The following is an 18,153-nucleotide window of genomic DNA, read 5'->3' as shown; positions in this document are numbered from 1 at the left end:
TGTGATGGTAAAGTAGCTTTGGAGTACTAACTAAAGAAAACATAGAAGTATGGGAGTGAAAAATATCCAAGTGCATTCTCCAAGGACCGGTTGCTTGGCAACACTTTCTGATTGGGTTATGGGCGGTGAGTGAGGGGGGGGTGCAAGTGTTGGGTCTGGCCCAGGCCAGAGAAGCGGAAGGCTGCATTGATCATCACTGGATACGGCCACAAAATCGAAGTGGTCGTTAGAGGGACACACGGCGGTCTCGGGTGCGGTTGCAGAGTGGTCCCATTTGGTGGGTGGGGCGCACAAGCCCAACGTTTTTGTTTGCGACAAGTCTTATGACTCTTTTTCATTTCCGGTAAAGGAGTCGTAACTCAGACTGACATGTAAATGCAACAAGGGGTCACTCACAGGGAGGGGTGGACGCTTTCCAAATGCCACTTGGCGGCACACCCGGTGTGGGAGTCCCCGGGGTGTCCACAGGGGGCAGCACCCTGCCTCCGACTGTCAGCGAGAAATCGTTGATGCTGATTTGATTTGAGTCCAAATCAATGACAAGCGTGATTCATAGTCACTTTATTGTTTGACCCTCCACAACTTGACTTGAACGTTTTTTAGGATCATTCATATTCAGGCTTTGTCCAACCAACATGTCTGTGTACTTTACGGGTGACGCACAGCAAGGCGGCATCCCTTACACTTCGGGGGTGACGGTCACAGGCCAACTGGAGTCAGTGTTAAGTTGTTAAAGTCTGTGTTACCATGGAAACGCGCAGATTTGAGTAGCTTTTATTGTTTTGAACGTCACAAGCACACATTACAACATTTTTGTTGTTTACAAAAATTTATTCAAACAAATCAGCACTTTTTTTTGAAACATTTATTGACTTGACATTTACTCCTAACTATAGAATCACTTCCTGTACAGTAAATATATATGTATTTATCTATATATTATTATTTTTTTAAGGCTATTGGCTGTGTGGTTACCATACACAAGTAAAAGACGAGGGACAGTCTGATGGAGGCGTGAAACATGATGTGCAGCATCGTAGGGCCACTAAATAGCCGTCTTTCGGAGGCCATTTCAGTTGAAAAAACACACACAAAAAAAAAAGCCGATGCAAGGCACCACAGCCACAAAGTGCTTCCTGCGTCACAAAGCCTGGAGAAAAGTGCAAAATGAAAAAAAAGACATCAGCCTACTTTCCTCATTGACACTCCACTTACTTCTTTTCCCTGCTTTTTAATGTCCCTGCATCCTATCATCATCCTATCATTGATTCATCAATACGTTGCAAACATGAAGCCCCAGTGAGAAGAAGAATCATCCACACGGCAGAGCGGTGTGTGTGCTTTGTTGCACACTGTATTTTTTTTTGTTTTTTTTTAATCATGTAATTTTTTTACATAGGTTCATGTGACATAAGAAGAGAAACGGAAGCACAGAAGGTTCAAACACAAACTGCCTCATGCGTCTCTCACCAGCAGCAACCATGTAACAAGGATTGTTTTTTTTTTCATGACCAACAACAACACAACAGCAGAAGAAGAAGAAGCATTGGTCCAGATCTGTGCTTCACTGGCACCTACAGGACTGGAGGAGAACTGCTCGTTTTTGGTACATGGTGGTACTTGTTACTGTTGATGGGTTGGGAGACACAAGCAAAGCTTATGAAAGAAAAGGACAAGAAAGACCCCAAACGTGCTCCAGTGGCCGGATTTGGGATTTTCCACAAAGGGACAGGAGTACAGATGAGGGATTTTGGAATTTAAAGTGAGAGGGGAAAAAAAGGGAGATGAAGGAGGGGGGGGGGCACACACACCCCTCTGTCTCTTGTCTCATGGACAAGAAACTAAAACTCACCAGGAACTTGGGAGAGACCCGTTTGAGCCAGTCCCCCAAAAAAGCCTCAAAGTCATCCCCGTCCGGGAGGGCATCAAAGTCTATGTCTTGAAGAATAGGATGGAAATCTACGTCTTCAAGTCTGTTGTGGACAGAGACAACTACAAGTCTGAATGATGTCCCTCTCCACACACCGTCATCAATCAGCTCCAGTTGTTTCCAAAATAAAAACAATGATGAAAATATCATTTCATGGCTTCCCTGGTACATAAATCATAAATCAAAATACATGTTAAGGAACACAAAACTTCATCTGGGGATGTGCACACATGGAAGCTTTTTGTTGTTCGTCTACAAATATGCCAGCCGCCGTCCTTTCTTTCCAATTCTCTGTCTATACCTTTTCCCCAGCACCGCCGCCAGGTACTTCTTCACCGCCATCTGCTTTCGGTAGCGACTGTAGCTGTCCGTGAAGATGCCGTCCGAGTGTCGCTTGGACAGAGGCTCCCAGTTCTCATCCGTGGCCTTTCCGCCACTGTGGGGAGGGGAGGGGTGGGGGGGGGGGGTAATATGTTGGAGAAGGAGAGTGAGACATTGCTAATATGGAACCGCCAGTTCATGAGACACATAAAACGGCAGAAATAGAATACTAGCGGAGGACATTATGTGAAAACAACAAAAGAGGGAACTAGATACATATATATTTATGAATGAAGGAAATAATAAAGTTGTTATGATTTAAGACAACTATATAAGTAGCAATGGAATGAGGACCAATGTATGTAAGTAGTTATGATTTAAGAAAACTACTAAATAGCTATGGAATGAGGACTAATGTATGTAAGTAGGCGTTGCACGGCGGGCGACTGGTTAGTGCGCAGGCCACACAGCTAGGAGACCCGAGTTCGATTCCACCCTCGGCCATCTCTGTGTGGAGTTTGCATGTTCTCCCCGTGCATGCGTGGGTTTTCTCCGGGTACCGGGTACCTCCCACATTCCAAAAACATGCTAGGTTAATTGGCGACTCCAAATTGTCCATAGATATGAATGTGAGTGTGAATGGTTGTTTGTCTATATGTGCCCTGTGATTGGCTGGCCACCAGTCCAGGGTGTACCCCGCCTCTCGCCCCAATACAGCTGGGATAGGTCCCTTGTGAGGATAAGCGGTAGAAAATGAATGACTGTATGTAAGTAGTTATAATTTAAGAAAACTATATAGGGTGCTATGGATCTAGGACGAAGTAGTTATAAATGAAGGAAAGAATGTAAGTGAGTAGTTATGAATTAATGAAATAATGTATGTAAGTAGTTATGGCATAAGTGGGCATAGGTAGTTAGTAATGGCAATTCTATGTAAGAAGTTGTGGAATCAGGTATGTAGGTAGGTATGGAGGAAAAGGTATGTTAGTGGTTATGGATTAAAGACAAATGTATGTATTTAGTTAGGAATTAATGAAAGATTGCATGTAAGTAAATATGGATTAAGGAAATCATGCATGTAAGCAGTTATGAATTACGACAATAATGACTGGATTAAGGATGTAATGTACACTCGTGCAATTCCCATACTACTGAATGAAAAAGTGACTTCAAACTTTTGACTGGGAGTGTATGTAAGTAGAAATAAATTAAGACATTAAGGTATACAAGTAATTTTAGATTAAGGAAAGAATGCATGTAAGTAGTTATGGATTAAGGAAATAATGCATGCAAATAACTATGTATTAAGACAATGATGTATGTAAGCATGTATGAATTACAGAGGTATGTAAGTAGCTGTGGATTATGGAAATAATGATGGAAGTAAAAGGTACGTCGTTGGGTGAAGGAAACGTATATATAAGTAGTTATGAATTAAGTACACATGAATTTAAGTAGTTATGGATGAAGGATGTAATGTATGTAAGTAGTTATGATGTAAGCAAATAAGGCATGTGAGTAGCTATGGACTAAGAAAAAATGTAAGTGAGTAGTTATGAATAATGGAAATAAGGTATATATAAGTATACCTGATAGAAAGTATATATAAGTATATACTGTGGAAATGTATGTCAGTAGTTATGAATTAAGGACAAATTAATGTAAGTAATTGTGAATTAAGGAAATTATGTGAGTAAGTAGTTTGGAATTATGCAAAAAAGATATGTAAGTAGTTATAGACTGGGGAAATTTATGTAAGTCGTTATGAATTAAGGAAAGACAAATGAATGTAAGTAGTTCTGGATATAATGGACTGTATGTATTTAGTTATGATGTAACCAAATAAGGCATGTGAGCAGTTATGGACTAGGAATAAATGTATGTAAGTAGTTATGAGTTAGGGAAATAATATGTGTAAGTAGTTCTAGATTGTAAGTAAGTATGGATTAATACAACTGGACAGACACATAAAGCTATCAGACACACAAGTAAAGTATACGCTAGCAATGTGAGAGTACACATCCAGTGTAATCTTACAGTACGAGACAAGCAGAGTGAGACAAAGAGTGCAAAGAGACGACGCTCTTACCCGACACGCTTTGCCATGAGAGAATGAAGATACTTCCTGGCTGATAGCTGACCCAGTGCTTTCCTGTACGCTTTATTAAACATGCCGTCTGCGTGTCTTTCCAGTCTGGGATGGGGACAGCCAAACTTTTAGTAATTTGATTTGAATTGATCCGGCACTTGAATCATTCAAATGCATCATTGATAATTGATTGACACAAAAATGATGAAGAGGTGCAGATGTACCTGTTCTCTGGCGGGTAGTACAAAGAGTACACGTCTTCGGTTACAGACGGAGGACTTCTCACATCCAGCTGCTGTCTGTCGTAGTCCATGGACGGCAGGGAATGTCCATCCTCGTCATAAACCTCACCGTCTAGTCTGGAAAAAGATATACCGTATACACACACGGATACTAGATATGTGTATATGTATATATTGGTTTGACCTACCTCACACTGGGAAAGCCAAGCCCCATGCTGTGATGCATGATGATTCCATAGATGAGGAAGGCTAAAGTGGCTTTGCTGGACATTTTCCTTTCCGCTGCAAAACAAAAGCAAAGCATCAAGTTGCTTTGTTTGACTTCAATGCCCTGAAAGTTCAAAGTTAGATACCAACATGCCCACTTGAACGTGTCTCCTCCTTCTCTTAGCGCTGGCTGAAGCTGAGTGCGATGGGAGCAAGATGGGAGTGCGATGGGAGCGCTTCTCTCTTCTGGCTGTTTTGTGTCAGTCAAGCGGCCCCCGTGCAGCCTGGAGGCGACCACAGGCCACAACTTTTTTTTTCCTTTTCTTAGCGCCCCCACCTTCTTGCTTGCTTTTTATGCATGCATCCTTGACTCCTCACATAGGACGGATGAGGGAGGAGGGAGGGTATGGAAGTGGGATGGGAGGATGGCGGCGTCATCAGCGCCAACGCCCACCGGGATGAGATAAGTAATTACAAAAAAAAAAAACACTGAATGATTTCTGCACAATCATTCATGAAACCACATGATGTCACACCATTAAGGAGGTCACATGACCTTTAGGGTGGGGATCTGCCTGAGTGCTGAAATTGGACTGAAAGTGGCTAATTAGCAGCTAGCATATGAGTCATTTTAGGGGTTTATTCAGCTACAATATCAAACTCAAAACGTCTTTTTTATTAAGTGTATCTATCCTACTTTGATACCAATTAACTGGAATGTTTATTTGAAACAAAAAGCTTTAAACTTGCTGAAATATGCTTTTCTTCTAAAGCTGTAGTTTTGATAATGTACTTCATTCATGTTCGGCTTTGAACGGGCACGAAAGAGCAAAGAAAAAGGATCCGAGACCATACAAGCGTGTGCAGTGGAGCACTGCCTCCCAGTGGTGGGAAGAATGAACTGCATTCTGGAAATTCTAACTCCTCTCGGGCCACATTAGCATCTACTTTAGTTGTCACTTTCTTTTCCTAGTTTTTCGTTGTTTGCCCTCGTCTACAGCCTAGCATAGGTACTAGAAGGAGTTGGAGCTGGAGAGAGGCCACATAGTGTTTATATTATCTACCTGTTTGATAAAAAGTATCAAATTGGGCTAGGAGTACCTTCAGTGGTACCTCAATTGCCAAGGGGGAATTTAGCGTCTAACACTCACAATTACGACTGTGCCTGAACATTCTGTGTCATTTAGTACAGCCCGGCCGCGTCCAGGTACGCCCACTTTGCTGTGATTGGTCACACTCCGAAGCGACTTCCGGAAAGTAGGTCTGCATTACGGAGTGCGGATGTAAGGATCTCAGGCTGTTGTCTTAGGAAAGAGGGATACGTAACATAAAAGGACAAACATTATGGATGGTGGTTTGGTTTTATTCCACACCAAAAAAGAGGTTTAGCGCCAAGCAATGAGCCGAGTCCATTAAATAATTCCGAATGGACATATTATTTTGCCTTCACTGCTAATTACTGCCCTACCCACTCGTGTTGTGGCGAAAAATTAGCCAACAGCAGAAAATGAAACGTTAAAACACATTTTCACAAAAAGCACTCAACTTTTTCTGAAAAACACCAATTCTTTCATACAATGTGTACTTTTAAGAAGTACATAAACGCTACAAACTCTACTACAGCTGCTCGCTTGCGTTGTTGGTGGAGACGGTAAAGGGTGGAAGCTGGTCACAGATGTAAAATACACGAAAGAATCGTTCATAAAAATCTCACACATATATATTCTCTGAATTAAAAAATTAACAGGACCTACAGAATGGCACAAATATCACATGTGGGGAAATTCAGCACAAGCAAGTGTTGTAAACAATATTGAGTAAACAGCGATGATTTACTCCCTAGTAAAGATGTTATCATATAAAGAAAAAAATGTGAAAAATCGTTTATCAGCCAGGTAAAGGTTGTAGAGGCGGCACGCAGCCACCAGGGGTCGGTATAGCTCTAGCTATAACATTGAAGCAGCCCTTTTTTGTTCTTAATACAGGAATGTCCTTATTTTAATGCACAACGTCTTCCTCCTATTTATTTATTTTTTTAATGCATGAGTTTCCTCCTCCCCTTTATATATTTTTTGTACATGGGTCTCCACCTCCTCTTTATTTATTTATTTTTAATACATGAGTCTCCACCTCCTTTTTTAATACATTTTTGTGTTTATTTGTTGTGCCCGAGTCTCCTCCTCCTCCTTCCCCCCACCTCGCACATCATTGTGTCCTCCAGCAGGCCGCCTGATGCAAATCTCGGCCGTCACATCGGCGGGGGTCGGGCTCAGCTCGGCTAAGCGTGCCTCGGTTCGGACATGTTGTGTTGTACAGAAGGGTTCCATGCAAGTTTAGTGGCTAGAAAGGTTTCAATTCAATTCCGTGTGTGTTCCTTTGGCTGCCATGCTGCTGCTGCCTCTTCTTCCATCTCCTTCATTGGATTTAAGTTGAACATCTGGCCGCGCTCCATGCCCGGAGCAAAGATGAAGCGTGGAATAAGTGGTCTTCTTCATTGAGATCCAGCAAAGAGCCAATAGGGAAGGAGGTGGCTTCGGAAGGTAAGAAGCAAGCTAAATCTTTGTCTGATGATGACGGGCCTGTCAGGACAACAAAAGGCATCACGGCATGCAATTAGGAGGTCCGTCATCAGTCACCTCTGACCTTCCAATGTTCACTTTAGTCCACGAGTGGAGCTGCCATTGTTGGTAATGAGAAAAAGGGGAAAATACGGCAAGTCGTGTATGGAATAGAACGTTAGCAAGAAGGTCACGTGCTTGCTGTATCTTGCTAACATCACGTCGGTGAAATTAATGGAACTCTATACAATGTCTTCCTGTCCTTCTTTCGGCTATAATGTTTTATTCATTACATGTATACATGATATTACATATTACATGTACATTTATGCAGTACATCAGCAAATTAAACGTGTTTCCACAGGGTCCTCCTACTCCTCAAGTAAAACCAAAACAATGAATAGACTAAATCAAATTTGATGTAAATATGTAAATTTTGATGATTAGAAAAAATAAAATTAGTAAATAACTTCATCAAATTGTATATAAAGGTATACCAATTTTGGAAAATAGTATACAGTTAGAAATCCCACAGTTTTAATGCAATTAGAGACTTGTCCCACTTTGTTTGACGGCCCTTGAACGCACCATCTAACTTTCCCCCTAGCAGAGATAACCTCATAACCTTATTGAGTACTAATATTTGTTTGTTACACAAAAACAATAACATAGTCTGATGGGTGTATACATTTTGCCTTGCTATAATGTTTGTATATTTTATTATTGTGTTAAAAAGCTTGAAAATGAAAATAGCATTTTATTACTAAAAGACGTGCCAGCGTCCTTTCCATGGATTTCAATGTTCTAGTAGGACATCTCCCCTCATAAGTCAAGCACATTTATGCCTTGGCATGGATTGAAATGTGCTAGTATTATATCTATAGTTCCATATGTCAGCATCAGCTGTCTTTTCATTTTCCAGATCATCTTACACATCCGTTCCTCCGCTTTTAAGCCGCCGCCATGTCAAGAATGTGCTAGAAGCTGCAAAGCGACATCTGTTGCAGATTTGAAGGCCAGCAAGGCGTCTGAGATGTTCTCAGTCTGCTGTCTTAGCATCAGCTGCTAACAGCTGTCTCCAAGCCGCCACGATTACTCCAATTTGGTTGAGAGTCAAAATGGAGGTCTTTCATGCAAGGGAGGAAAATGTTCAGCAGACTGACTGCTATGGGGAAGTTCAAAAATAAGACATGGGCCTACGTGCCTTCATCACACTTCTTGAGCACGTCAATAAACATGGCGGATGATATTGATACACGCTACAACACACCAATGTACACACATGATGGGACAACTAAGGAGGACATGCTGAACGAATCTACCCAACCCTAACCACAACAGTTTAGTTCCTCAGTAACTACTCTACTCATTAGGTCTTCATTAGTTTCTCAGTCGCTTCTCTAAATGCATGCCTTAGTTCCTCAGGAACTATACTCTACTTATTAGTTCCTCATTAGTTCCTCAGTAACTACTCTAAATGTATGTGCTTTAGTTCTTCAATAACTACTCATTAGTTCCTGAGTAATTACTTTAAATGTATGTGCCTTAGCCCCCCAGTAACTACTCTAAATGCATATGCCTTAATTCTACCGCCTAAGGTTTTCATTAGTTCCTCAGTAACTACTCAAAATTTATGTATGTGTTTTGGTTCCTCAGTAACTACTCTAAATGTATGTGCCTCAGGTCTTCAGTAACTACTCATTAGTTCCTGACTAATTACTTTAAATGTATGTGCCTTAGCCCCCCAGTAACTACTCTAAATGTATATACCCTAATTCTACCTCCTAATGTTTTCATTAGTTCCTCAGTAACTACTCAAAATGTATGTGTCTTGGTTCCTCAGCAACTACTCCACTCATTAGGTCTTCATTAGTTCCTCAGTCGCTTCTCTAAATGTGTACCTTAGTTCCTCAGTAACTATACTCTACTTATTGGTTCCTCATTAGTTCTTCAGTAACTACTCTAAATGTATGTGCTTTAGTTTCTCAGTAAGTACTCATTAAATCTTCACAAGTTCCTCAGTAATTAATTATTAAAGTGCATGTGCCTGAGTTCCCAGTAGCTACTCATTAGTTCTTCACTAACTCCTCTAAATGTATGTGCCTTAGTTCTTCAGTAACTACTCATTAGTTCCTGAGTAATTACTTAAAATGTATGTGCCTCAGTCCCCTAGTAACTACTCTAAATGTATATGCCTTAATTCTACCTCATTAGGTTTTCACTAGTTCCTCAGTAACTACTCTAAATGTATGTGCTTTAGTTTCTCAGTAAGTACTCATTAAATCTTCATGAGTTCCTCAGTAATTAGTCTAAGTGTATGTGCCTTAGTTCCCAGTAGCTACTCATTAGTTCTTCAGTAACTACTCTAAATGTACGTACCTCGGGTCTTCAGTAACTACTCATTAGTTCTTCAGTAACTACTCTAAATGTACGTACCTCAGGTCTTCAGGAACTACTCATTAGTTCTTCATTAGGTCCTCAGTAACTACTCTAAATGTAGTGCCTTAGTTTCTCCTCCTTAGGTTTCCCTTAGTTCCTCAGTAACTACTCATTAAATCATCATTAGTTCCTTAGTAACTACTCTTAAGTGCATGCGCCTTAGTTCCCAGTAACTACTCAGTTCTTCATTAATTCCTCTGCAACTACTTTAAATGTTTGTGCCTTATTTCCTCAGTAACTACTCATTAGTTTATTAGTTGCTCAGTTCTTTTTTTTTTTTAAACCACCACAGAGTTCATTCATTTTCTACCACTTATCCTCACGAGATTCGCGGGGTGCTGGAGCCTATCCCAGATGTCTTTGGGTGAGAGGCGGGGTACACCCTGGACTGGTGGCCAGCCAATCACAGGGCACATATAGACAAACAACCATTCACACTCACATTCATACCTATGGACAATTTGGAGTGGCCGATTAACCTAGCATGTTTTTGGAATGTGGGAGGAAACCGGAGTACCCGGAGAAAACACACGGGGAATCGAACCTGGGTCTCCTAGCTGTGTGGCCTGCATGCTAACCACAGCCTAAAGACGTAATGTTGCGTAAAATAATTACGTAATGCAAGGACGTAATTACAATAAGTACAAGTTAGTACAAGTAATTACTGTACTTGTACAGTACGTAATTCAAAACTAATCCTGAAAATAAAGCTTGTTGTGTTTCTCCACTTCAAGTTATACCTTGATTATTTATTAGGTCTGTATCCAGTGTCTTTAGTTTGACATCCAGCTCCTGGATCCTTTTATAGACCTTACGACAGGGGGTGTCCCAAGTTCAACTTGCTTGGTGATACCCTGATGTTGGCCAAGCAGGAGAGTAGGTCACATTCCCTCGGGATAAACGAGATGCCTGCAATGAGAGTTTTTTTTTTTTTATGTAAGGTGGCTCATTTAGGATAACAAGAGAACAGATTTGGTTTTATTTACTGGAAAACATTTTTGGGATTACCTTTTATTTGTACACGCACCCTGGACAAGTCAACCAAATTCATTCATTTACTAAGCAGAGCATTAAAATATGTTGAATGCATTTGACTTGCTGCTGTTAAAAAAAAAAAAAATCACTGGCTATTCTTTTGTATGGAAGGACGGCAGTGACAAGCACCTTCAAACATTTGATTGGTTCCCATCCCTGCTAACAGTGATGTGAGGACAGTCGGCTCGTTACAAGCAAAAGTCAAAAAGATTGTGATTGTGAGCGTTTTTATGATCCTCTTAAAGCAAATCCTCCATTCTGGTAATCCTTCTTGTTCCAGCTGGTGAAGTTGGCACGTTTGCACACAAAACAGCCCCGCCCACCATCAACATAACCTGCTGTTGGATTTTAGCTTCTCATGGACCCTCTCTTGTGTTTGAGGGAAGATGACTGAGTATTCTTTCTGATGTTTGATCGACAAGCAGGCATGTTGTGTTGGAGTGTAGTTCAACCTTGTAAACACCCGCCTGTCAATCACATGTATCCTTTCACCCATCAAAGCTGATTTATGACCCATATGTCCCAGTTAGCACGCAGCTTATGGTCTTAGCATCGATGACCATTGGGGAGATAATATTGTTTGCACGACGACAGGCCCAACATGGTCTTGACATGCTGTTGTGTTGGCTCTGTCACAGCAGGGCGGCGCCATGGGCTGCGTGAAGAGCAAAGAGGACAAAGGCCCCGCTATTAAGTACGGGCCAGAGAATGCGTCTCCGTCTGACCCCAACGCCGCCACCCCCCAAATGGGCCACTACGGGCCCGATCCCACTCATCTGCAGCCCAATCTACCCCTCTCCTTGTCCTCCTCGTGCTCCGCTGCCGCCAATGTCAACCCTGCCCTTACGCCCTTTGGCGGATCCTCCAATGCTATTAGCCCCTTTGGGGGGGCTTCATCTTCCTTCACTGGTCCGGTGTCCAACTCGTTTTCTGGTTCTCTCCCAGGTAAGTCATCATTGCTTTGAGATGACGTTGCGACTGCGGAGGAGCGATCGCAATCACAGCCAAGTGTACCACAAAGCCACTTGTTTTACTTTTGTACCGATGATGTATTTAGGCGTTCATTACAGGTGGCGTGACTTTCTTTGTGGCGCTGTACGACTATGAGGCCAGAACATCCGATGACCTTTCATTCGAGAAAGGAGAACGCTTCCAGATCATCAATAATACGTAAATGTCTTTAGTCTCGATTCAATTTATTGTATCGCCACTATGCTATGATCGCTATCTTAAAATGTAGCTTGATGGACATGTGTGTCCGTCTTCAGAGAAGGAGACTGGTGGGAAGCTCGCTCCATCAACACTGGAAAGAAAGGTTACATCCCGAGCAATTATGTGGCCCCCGCAGACTCCATCCAGGCTGAGGAGTAAGTAAGATCTCGTCTTCATTAAATGGTTCATACAGGCCTGGAATGTCAACCATTGTACTAGAACTTAACAATTCCATCTTCACTCCAGGTGGTACTTTGGCAAAATGGGCCGCAAGGACGGCGAGAGGTTGCTGCTGAATCCGGGGAATCATCGGGGGACTTTCCTTGTGCGTGAAAGCGAAACCACTAAAGGTAACGACTTGTAAAGCCACGATATCAGACATGTTTCCTTGATGGTCACGCTCTCGTGTCCAGGTGCTTATTCTCTTTCCATTCGGGATTGGGATGAAACCAAGGGAGACAATGTGAAACACTATAAGATCCGTAAGCTGGACAGCGGCGGGTACTACATCACCACTCGAGCGCAGTTCGACACCTTACAGAAGCTGATCAAACACTACACAGGTGATGGTTCTGTTCGGATGCCATGTCAGCTCACTGGGATTTCACGCTAGAAGGATGTTGTCCCTCCTTTCTGATGCAGAGCACGCAGACGGCCTCTGCCACAGGCTCACCACACTTTGTCCCACAGTCAAGCCTCAGACGCAGGGACTCGCTAAGGATGCCTGGGAGATACCTCGCCACTCACTTAGACTGGAGCTCAAGCTGGGACAGGGCTGCTTCGGAGAAGTCTGGATGGGTATGGCATGAAGACCACCACTGTGGTCTAAAATTTGGATTATTTGGGGTTTTATAGTATTTTTGTTGGTTTTCCTGCAGTGCGCCTTGTCTGCCATGACACCTCTTCCAACCTTTTGTGTGTAGGCACGTGGAACGGCACCACCAAAGTGGCCATAAAGACCCTGAAGCCAGGCACCATGTCGCCAGAGGCCTTCCTGCAGGAAGCTCAGATCATGAAGAAGCTTCGTCATGACAAACTGGTGCCTCTGTACGCTGTCGTTTCTGCCGAGCCCATCTACATCGTCACAGAGTACATGGCCAAAGGTACACACGTTTGGGCTTGCGACACTTTGAACCACAGCCCAAACCCAAACAGTTGCATTAACATTCCACCCAGCTTCGTCCCGTTGCAAAGATATCAGTTTCTTCCACAGGCAGCTTGCTCGATTTCCTCAAAGAGGGTGATGGAAAGTTCCTTAAGCTTCCTCTTCTGGTGGACATGGCAGCACAGGTGAGATAAAACAAGCGCTCATTGCTTGTGTCATGACATTTATAGCGTTTTTGTTCTTTTTAAGATCGCAGACGGTATGGCTTTTATTGAGAGGATGAACTACATCCACCGCGACCTACGCGCTGCAAACATCCTGGTGGGCGACAACCTGGTGTGCAAGATTGCCGACTTTGGCCTGGCCAGATTGATCGAGGACAACGAGTACACAGCCAGGCAAGGTGGGAATCGCACAAACGTCCCCACGCAATCAGATGAGCTCTAGTCCAAGAAATTATTTCTTTACAACGGCACTCAACGAGCTGCGTCACAAACAAAGAAGCAATTTCACTCAAGGACTCACTTCGTCCTTGTGATGTTCAGGAGCCAAATTCCCTATCAAGTGGACTGCACCGGAGGCGGCGCTGTACGGACGCTTCACCATCAAGTCGGACGTGTGGTCCTTCGGCATCCTAGTGACTGAGCTCGTCACCAAAGGCAGGGTGCCTTACCCTGGTGAGCAGAAAACTTCTTTCTACTGAGAAATAAGAAAACTCCACAACAAACCAGTCAATTAAAATACGATGGACCAAAAACTCACTTCCTTCCTGTAGGCATGGTCAACCGGGAGGTGCTGGAGCAGGTGGAGCGGGGCTACTGCATGCCATGCCCACACGGCTGCCCCGAGTCACTGCACGAGATGATGAAGCTGTGCTGGAAGAAGGAACCGGATGAGAGGCCCACCTTCGAGTACATCCAGTCCTTCCTGGAGGACTACTTCACCGCCACGGAGCCCCAGTACCAACCTGGGGAGAACCTATAGCTGCACCAAGGTTTGGTTAGGCTTGTTCTTAGAGGTCCTAAACACACTTGATTAAAAGCTTATTAATAAAGCTATAATAAAGAAGCCATAACATGCTCCTGTATATCCTATGAAGGCAGTAAATATTGTCTTTCGGTCTAAAGTGGCTCTGCACTCGCCTGCATAGCAATACCCTTTTCCTCCCCACCGCCTTTTCTCCTGTTTGGACTCATCCTCACGGAATAACAAGCTTTGAATAGGATGGGAAACTCATTTTTATAAGCTACAAGGACATGGGTGCTAAATGTGTTTATAATTTGTGTTTGGGAATTTATACAATTAAAAGTAATAAGATGAGTCCAGTTGTCCTCTATGTTACACTGCCACCTGCTGGTAGAGCCTTCAATCTGCCCAAAAGACCACTGATGACTGAGCTGTGACCTAGATAGTTTTCATGGATTAAATGCACTCTGTTGACACTGCATTTATTATAGTCCTTACAGCCTTAATATGCTGCTATACATATTGTAGACGTGAAAATATTACAAATAGTTGTCAGTTTGATGCTGTGCAGTAGCACACCGGTAAAGTCTCATTCCTTCAAGTAAAATTGTGTTTTTAACGGATAAACCTTTGCTCCTCCTCCAGCTTTTTTACTGTCTTTTTTACAAATGACATCTCTCACACAGCCATCTCCATCTTGATGGACGGGTGGGGATTGTAGTCCACAATCTCAAAGTCCTCTGCACGGAAATCATCGATATTGTCTACTTTTCGAAGGATCTTCAATTTGGGGAAGGGACGGATCTCCCTCTGCAACTGGGAAAGAAAAACGAGCAATAATCCGTAAACTGAGCAAGGAGTTTCTAGTCCAAATGAGGATTATTTAGCCTTGGTGGAGGTCAGGTTTTAAGGCAGCCTACCTGAACTTTCAAAGGTTCAATGTGGTTGATGTAGATGTGAGCGTCTCCTAGCGTGTGGACAAAGTCGCCAGGCTGAAAGGAGGAAAACACACATCAGGTGTTGATGACAGAAGATTGCGTCTCAAAAACAGACGAGAGGTTACCTTGAGTCCCGTGATGTGCGCTATCATGTACGTGAGGAGTGCATAGCTGGCGATATTGAAGGGCACCCCCAAGCCAATGTCGCCCGAGCGCTGGTAGAGCTGACACGACAGCTCGCCGTCGCACACGTAGAACTGGCAGAGGGCGTGACAGGGCGGCAGCGCCATGAGAGGCAGGTCTGGGGGAAAAAAGACAAAACCGTGAGTTTCAATGCAACGTGGTGACTGTGTTCTTATGCTGATGGGCTGCACCTTTAGGATTCCATGCACACATGATGATGCGCCTGTCCTCTGGATTACTTTTAATGGTGTCAATGACTTTCTGCAGCTGATCCACGCCTTGTCCTGTGTAATCTGAATGTGGTAGGAACAAAAAGACTAATTCAGCCCATCAGGCAACAAAGAGGTGACAACCTATCAAAATGGTGGCAGTACCTGCATGCATGTTGGTGTACTCTGCACCAAAATGCCGCCACTGGAAGCCGTACACCGGACCCAGGTCGCCCTCCTCTCGGTCAGTGAAGCCGCACTTGTCCAGAAAGCTCCGGCAGCCATTGGCATCCCAAATCTTCACCCCTTTCTCAGAGAGCTCATTGGAATTTGTCGATCCCTGCGTCAAATCATGATATAAGAAAGGTTGAAGGTTTTAAGTCTCTTTAATATTCTCCAGGATATACATGATTGTATAACACCTCCCTATCTTGCACTTACTTTGATGAACCAAAGCAACTCTTCAACAATTCCTCTCCAAAACACTCTCTTGGTGGTCAGCAGAGGAAACTGATCTAGAAAGAGGAGCCACTTGGTCAAAGGGTATTCGTAGCATAACTTGGTGTTTTTCAACCTTTTTTAAGCCACGGCACGTTTTTTTACATTGGAAAAATCTTACGGCACACCGCTAACCACCTCACGTGCATCACTAAGTCTATTGTAGGAACGAGGCAATCGGCTACGTGTTGCCACACGGACGAATATTCCATTGCTCGGCTTGTTTTTACACCACAGACACTCGACAATGACATAATACTTGCATAAAATGATTAATAAATGTTAATTAAAACTATTTTATTGGATAATTACTCACGGGACACTAGTGTACCGCAGCACAGTGGTTGAAAATCACTGGCATAATGACGGTGGCATTAAAATGGGTGCAAAAATTAGCTTACACTTTCATGACAACAAATTATAGGTTCGTCAATTAAATGCAAAACTCATTCCAGTTATTGATACAATATAACGCTCGTTTGCATTAACAAGCGGTAAAACAACATAGTGTTAATACACCCATACAACATGAGTCGCACACTCGGAGCGGCACTAGTATGCTGTACTAAACTATTGTACAAGTGTACTGCTAATGAGTATACTATTATGTAGCTTCTAGAACCACTTGTTCAATCAATACCTCTATATTTAATAGAAATGTAACTTAACGACAACTTAACAGGTGAGTAGCAGTTTCTTAACAGCTGATTTGATGTGGTGGACAGCTTACCTCGAAGACTATATCGGGCCTGGGCACCAAACACCGAGATGACGCCGGTCCCGGTCCGGTCTCCCTTCTTGCGGCCGTGTTTCAGGATCATCTCCACTTGGTTCAGGTAACCGCGCTCATCGCAGAAGAGGCTAAAGGTGCTCTGTTTCTCATCCGACTCTGCTGTCGTCTCCTTCAGCTTCTCGTCGCTGTCCTGTCTGCTTATTTGCTCCAAGTGGAAGTCTGCAGTGGCGGGCATTTTGTGATTAAATATCACGGTGTCGATATAAACAGGAATAAGTTAAAGGCAGAACCGCGGGGACAAGTACGTTAGTCTATCGCGCCTAAACATGTTACGTCATATATACACTTCACTGGCCAATAGAATGATGATATCACGCAGAACAGCCAATAGAATGAAGACGAGGACGAGCTGTCTCGCGAGAACCCAAATGCCGCCAGTTTAAATTGAGTGATGGTAAATTCCGGCTCTTTTTAGAGAGTCGATTCTTTACGCTCGGCTCACTTTCGGCTTCCTCGGATTATTTTGTCTTAATTTATCACCCAATTATCTGTATTGTGTAAAGTGAATTACTAATGTAAAAAATACATTATATCAAATGTTTACTATTACAATAGATGTATAATACTCAATGAACAGCTACAGAAACGACATCGTAATCACAAAATTACAGCAACCAGGTAAACAGCTGTGTCTTTACTGATGATTGGCATTAAAAAAATGTGCGCTTTGATTTTATCTCGGCCAGAGCCTCTCAAAGTCTGGACAGAATAATAATTATGCCCGGACTCGCCTCCAGCCTCTTGCAGTTAGTACTATTTGTTTAATTTATCATACAAAACCCCCCATTACATGTTCTGCCACACTGACAGGTAAGTGACTGCATTGCACAAATTTGACACATAACTGCTAAATGCTGTATCTTGTTGTGACCACTAGGTGGCAGTGTGGACGTGCTTTGTGGCGACCTTATCGTTATAATAAAGAAATGTTTTCTTCCACTTGATTGATATCCCAGAGTTCTTATTCCTCCAGCAATTGTTGTAATTTAAGAAAACTATCAATCGGACGACTCATGCAAGGACATCCTTGTTTGTCTTTTGCAGTGCTATTATGTGTTCAGGAGCAAACTCTTTATTTCACGTCCAAGTAAAGTGAGTATCCAGTTTCTTATGAATGTTGCCATTAAACTGACCTGCCCTTAAGTGAGAAGATCGTTGGGGTCTGTCGGTGAGTCCACTTTCCTCTTTTATGTCGGTTGAATACACCTGTTCCATGGTTTGCTTGTAGTCGATATACGCGTGCGGGTTCTCAAAGTCCTCCACTTTTGCGTGTAACTGATGTTATGACACGTTCGCGAAAAGTTATCAGTTATTTATATCGCATTTTTAATATCCTTTCTGGAAATGTTTACTTTATGTAGGGCGCCGCCATGTTGTGTCACTACATTAACGGTCCGGTCCCATCCTGTCCGTCGCTCGTTGTTGGTT

At 43.0% G+C, this 18,153-nt stretch overlaps 3 protein-coding genes across 7 annotated transcripts; 1 reads left to right on the top strand and 2 right to left on the bottom strand.

Moving 5' to 3' along the window:
- Positions 1-776: 776 nt before the first annotated feature.
- Positions 777-5,168, bottom strand: adcyap1a (adenylate cyclase activating polypeptide 1a). 5 transcript variants are annotated; one of them, XR_009120529.1, is made up of 7 exons: positions 4,940-5,168; positions 4,771-4,864; positions 4,565-4,699; positions 4,341-4,445; positions 2,232-2,366; positions 1,853-2,092; positions 777-1,150 (listed from the first exon to the last, which is right to left on the bottom strand). XR_009120529.1 is itself a non-coding variant. In XM_058060033.1 (7 exons), the coding sequence occupies exons 2-7, from the start codon at positions 4,851-4,853 to the stop codon at positions 1,142-1,144; spliced, it is 588 nt and encodes a 195-aa protein (XP_057916016.1). In that variant the 5' UTR covers positions 4,854-4,864; positions 4,940-5,168; the 3' UTR covers positions 777-1,141. The 5 variants fall into 5 exon arrangements, 4 of the variants coding, with proteins under 4 accessions (XP_057916016.1, XP_057916014.1, XP_057916013.1 ...); XM_058060033.1 differs by having other exon boundaries at positions 1,853-1,973; XM_058060031.1 differs by having other exon boundaries at positions 777-1,973; positions 4,936-5,168.
- Positions 5,169-6,046: 878 nt separating this feature from the next.
- Positions 6,047-14,765, top strand: LOC131108897 (tyrosine-protein kinase yes-like). Its single transcript, XM_058060309.1, has 12 exons — positions 6,047-7,329; positions 11,460-11,766; positions 11,892-11,991; positions 12,090-12,188; positions 12,280-12,383; positions 12,447-12,596; positions 12,676-12,831; positions 12,957-13,136; positions 13,247-13,323; positions 13,388-13,541; positions 13,684-13,815; positions 13,914-14,765. The coding sequence occupies exons 2-12, from the start codon at positions 11,472-11,474 to the stop codon at positions 14,120-14,122; spliced, it is 1,656 nt and encodes a 551-aa protein (XP_057916292.1). The 5' UTR covers positions 6,047-7,329; positions 11,460-11,471; the 3' UTR covers positions 14,123-14,765.
- tyms (thymidylate synthetase) lies at positions 14,555-18,153 on the bottom strand. Its single transcript, XM_058060310.1, has 8 exons — positions 17,859-18,153; positions 16,663-16,884; positions 15,876-15,949; positions 15,600-15,774; positions 15,417-15,518; positions 15,168-15,343; positions 15,025-15,096; positions 14,555-14,920 (listed from the first exon to the last, which is right to left on the bottom strand). The coding sequence occupies exons 1-8, from the start codon at positions 17,938-17,940 to the stop codon at positions 14,783-14,785; spliced, it is 1,041 nt and encodes a 346-aa protein (XP_057916293.1). The 5' UTR covers positions 17,941-18,153; the 3' UTR covers positions 14,555-14,782.

The sequence above is a fragment of the Doryrhamphus excisus genome, chromosome 21, assembly GCF_030265055.1.
Source record: "Doryrhamphus excisus isolate RoL2022-K1 chromosome 21, RoL_Dexc_1.0, whole genome shotgun sequence".
NCBI lineage: Eukaryota > Metazoa > Chordata > Actinopteri > Syngnathiformes > Syngnathidae > Doryrhamphus > Doryrhamphus excisus.
This window is presented reverse-complemented; position numbering and strand designations above follow the sequence as displayed.